The sequence below is a fragment of the Pteropus alecto genome, unplaced genomic scaffold (genome assembly GCF_000325575.1).
Source record: "Pteropus alecto unplaced genomic scaffold, ASM32557v1 scaffold233, whole genome shotgun sequence".
In the NCBI taxonomy this organism is placed as follows: domain Eukaryota; kingdom Metazoa; phylum Chordata; class Mammalia; order Chiroptera; family Pteropodidae; genus Pteropus; species Pteropus alecto.
Genome location: NW_006434367.1, coordinates 1,406,066 through 1,409,834, shown reverse-complemented (window position 1 = coordinate 1,409,834; position 3,769 = coordinate 1,406,066). Strand labels below are relative to the sequence as shown.

Sequence of the window (3,769 nt, the reverse complement as noted above, 5' to 3'; positions counted from 1 at the left end):
AACATAAGAAAGCATGTCTAACAGTGTGATTTTAAAAACTGCATTGGGTTGCTGTACTTATTTAAATATCACTATCCACATTAATATTTTTTCAAGAAACAAAATAACTTTGTTGTTTTCAACTAACTTATAATGATGTAAAGACTATTGATGCTAGGTAACTAAAAAAATGTTAAAAGAAGCAATTGCCCAGTGTTATGAACCAATTTCAATTTAAGTGTAAACTGCTATAAAAATTTGAGTAAATCCTTAGGAAAACATTATTTGAAGCAGGACTGTCCTAAGGTAATGCACACAAACCAACATAGTCTATTTAATAAAAATATTTAATGCTGCCAAAAAGTATAAAAATACAGTTGGAATGGCAGTACAATACAAAGTAGTCTTTCCTAATTTATTTCCTTTACATCTTTCCACATTTCATACACACATTAAAAAACTTAACAATACATCAAATTAGAGGGTTCTGCAAAGTCTTCTGCTGGTGGTTGCTCTTCATTCCCTGGATGTAAAGTTTACTTTGTAAACAGACAAATGTGAGGCAATCTACAGGTTTATCAAGCCTCACTTTAGTTTCCGGAGTGGGCTTCAGTTCTTGCTTTGCACATCAATGGTTCAAAATTTAAAGCTGCAGAATATTCTCAAGTCATGAATATTTAGGTGTCTGTCAATCTTGGCCTAAAACATAAAATAAGAAGTCATCTATTCGATTCATATTTACCAAACACGCAGACATACACAGATACACACAAACATAAAAGGACTAACAACTAAAAAGGCAACCAAGAAACATTCCAACATATCACATTCAACCACACTAAGTGCTTCACTGTTATCTAGGTAAAACTGTTTGAGTGCTTGATTTTCAAACAGAATTGGTAGTATGAGGTAGACTCATGTTAAAGCACCATAATTTATATATATTCTAATTATGAATTGTTAGGGTCATCCTGTATTACTCAAGAAATGACCTCCATGTGAGATACTGACAGACAGATTAAAATAAAATGTATCCACAACAGTTTAGCAAGATTATATGGTATGTGCTAGACTTACCAATACTTTGGCATTCATTCATTTCAAAAGTCTAATCCAATTTGGACTTCCACTGAATCATACTGCTAAAAATATTATTAACGTAATGTTTGAACATAAAATTGGCTCATATCCTTAAATTGTAGACTATTAGGAGCATACTTTTTGTAGGTATAAAAGATAATACTAACAATTATAGCAATATAGAACTGAAGTGACATGATTTAGTTACTATCAATATAAAAGAAAACACAGACAAAGTAATTGACAGATTTATTGTTATTTTAATGCCAAAAAGTAAAGAAATATGAGAGTTTAAACAAGGGATAGACAGATAAAACAACTATTTTAAGGGCAGTTGAGTTTTGATGTTATTTCACAGTATTTGCAAATAGCCAAACTTTTGAGGTAAATGTTCTTTTCATTCTTCCCCCAACTTCCCTATGACAAAAAAAAAAAAAAAAAAAACTAAATACTTGTCATTATTTTATCTTCACATATGTAAATAGGAAATATAAACCATACCCACATATTTACCTCAAATGTCAAAAACCCCAAAATACTGCAAATTGAGCTTCCTGATGACTACTGGCTCCTTCTACTGAAGGAAAGAATAACAGTACCAAGCGCTTTGGTGTTCTAAATACCCCTTTTCTCTGATTTTCCAGCACTGATTAGACATCTGTGGATCACAAAAACTACTATGGCTGTGGAATCTAAAGAACAAAAGGAATTAATCGAAAACAGACTCACAAATACAGAGGACAAGCTCATGACTGCCAGAGAGGAGGGGGATTGGGGGCTGGGAGGAAGAGGTGAAGGGTTCGAGTACAAATTACTGTTGAGAGATGGCCATGGAGATGGGGAGCACAGCATAGGGAATGCAGTCAGCAGTAATGGAATGGCTACGTGAAGAGTCAGATGAGTGACAGAGTAATCAGGGGGACTGCTTCATAACGTCTAACCAATGTACTGTATACTTGAAACTAATAATAAAATGTGTATTAAAAAAAAACCTACTATGGCTGCTTACTACAGGGATCTGTAGTAACCCTGAACCCAAGTGGTTGAAGGAAAAGTATTTAATGATTCTAACTGCTGCAAAATACATATTTATTTCACATGCATTCAGAAAATTGCTCATTGAAGCAAAGAATCTTAATCCAACCAAGCAAAATGAATGAAATAATGGTTTAGAGAATATTCTGATATTCCAGTATTTTTCTGGCCTAGTGGTAGTTCAAATTGTTTCACAACAATTGTTAGAGGAAAAACTTCTGATTTGTTTCACTTAATAAATAGAGGGTTACTTTAAATTTTAACAGGGAAAAGTAGTTGTCTGATGTTTTCCCACTTCAATATTTGGTTTAAATATTGCAGAAAAACAGAGTTGGTGTGACATAATGGAAAAAGTATAAGGTCTAGAGTAACTAGAATTCTAGATTGGAGTTTGAATCTCAGTTCTGTCATGTATTAGCTGTGCAATATTGGGCAAGTTACTTATCCTTTGACTCAGTTTTCTTATCTGAAAATCGGGGTAACATGATGTATCTCAAGAGGCATATGCGATTAAATTTAGGTTATGTATTTAAACTGATTGGCAGAACTGTAGGTGTTCAACATGTAATGTTGTCTTTCCCAGCCGGGTGTTAAAGATACACTTACCAAGGATGAACTATGACTTAAAACAACTGTAAGAACTTGACGCTGTTTTTTAAAATTCACTTATTTTTTTTTCTTTGTAAGGATTATTCTGGGGGACAAGAAAATAAGATGAAATCACTGGTAGTCTTAACTATTTTAAGACTGTACTTATTTGCAAGACTGAAAAGACAAATGGGCTTCATTTTAGGAAAAAAAAATGTTCACCTGAAAATTTTTTTGCTGTTTTATTTAACAAGGCAAAAGTAAAATGAGTTCAAACAAATAAAATGAAATGAAATTAGCCCTGTTTGCACTTTCTTTGGAGAAGCGGCCCTCATATACTGCCAACTGTCCTAATGCTGGACTGGATACAAGCACTGGACTTACAGACAAAATCTTCCCACGATGGCTCCACATCTGAAGTAATAGAAAGTCAAAACTGCACCCAAAATATTTTGCCACCAGATATTCACAGTAATAGTTTACTGAAAAGACTAACAAAAACATCTAAGTTGAGCAAAACATTGCCTTATAAACAAAATGAACTTACCTAGTTTCCCTCTCATGAATTCACCAAACTCAAAATAACTTTGCAAAGTCATAATTTTGAATTTTTTTATAGTAGTAATTTGAAATATCAGCATCATCATGTGTCTAAAACATCTATGCCAAATTAGAGCAACAATAAAGAATTGATGCTTTTCTTTAAGAAATGGTCTCTATAAGGAAAAAAAAATCCTATGCAATTTTCCTTACAGGTCTCAAAACATACTACGTACTAGAAAACCAGACAAAATTTGACTCTGTAATATCCTATATTCTATAATTTCCATATTCCACTCTAAACTAAAACCAAAATAGAAAGAGTTCAAAAGATTGTACTTTTCATTCTCTCAATGAACTGCACAGATACGGTCAGAGCTCTTAAAAATTTTTTCATTGTTAGGGTGTTCCCGATAAGGACAAAGCCTCTCAAACCAAGCAGGGCTTCTTGTCTGATTCACTGCCTATACCTGGCAATGCTCTGTCATGGAGTAAATGGCACATGACATGAGAAGAGGGTCAGCAGTGACAGTGAGGAAAAATTCTC

The 3,769-nt window shown here is 33.4% G+C and overlaps 1 protein-coding gene across 2 annotated transcripts in view; it reads right to left on the bottom strand.

Moving 5' to 3' along the window:
- Positions 1 to 307: 307 nt before the first annotated feature.
- Positions 308 to 3,769, bottom strand: part of PTPN2 (protein tyrosine phosphatase, non-receptor type 2) — a 71,065-nt gene continuing 67,603 nt past the window's right edge. The window contains exon 10 of one of the 2 annotated variants that reach the window (XM_006909215.2): positions 308 to 678. In XM_006909215.2, the coding sequence (XP_006909277.1) occupies positions 657 to 678 (22 nt within the window). In that variant the 3' untranslated portion in view covers positions 308 to 656. Of the gene's footprint in view, positions 679 to 1,291; positions 1,477 to 3,769 lie in introns of those variants that run through there. The other variant, XM_025044898.1, reaches the window with a different exon arrangement.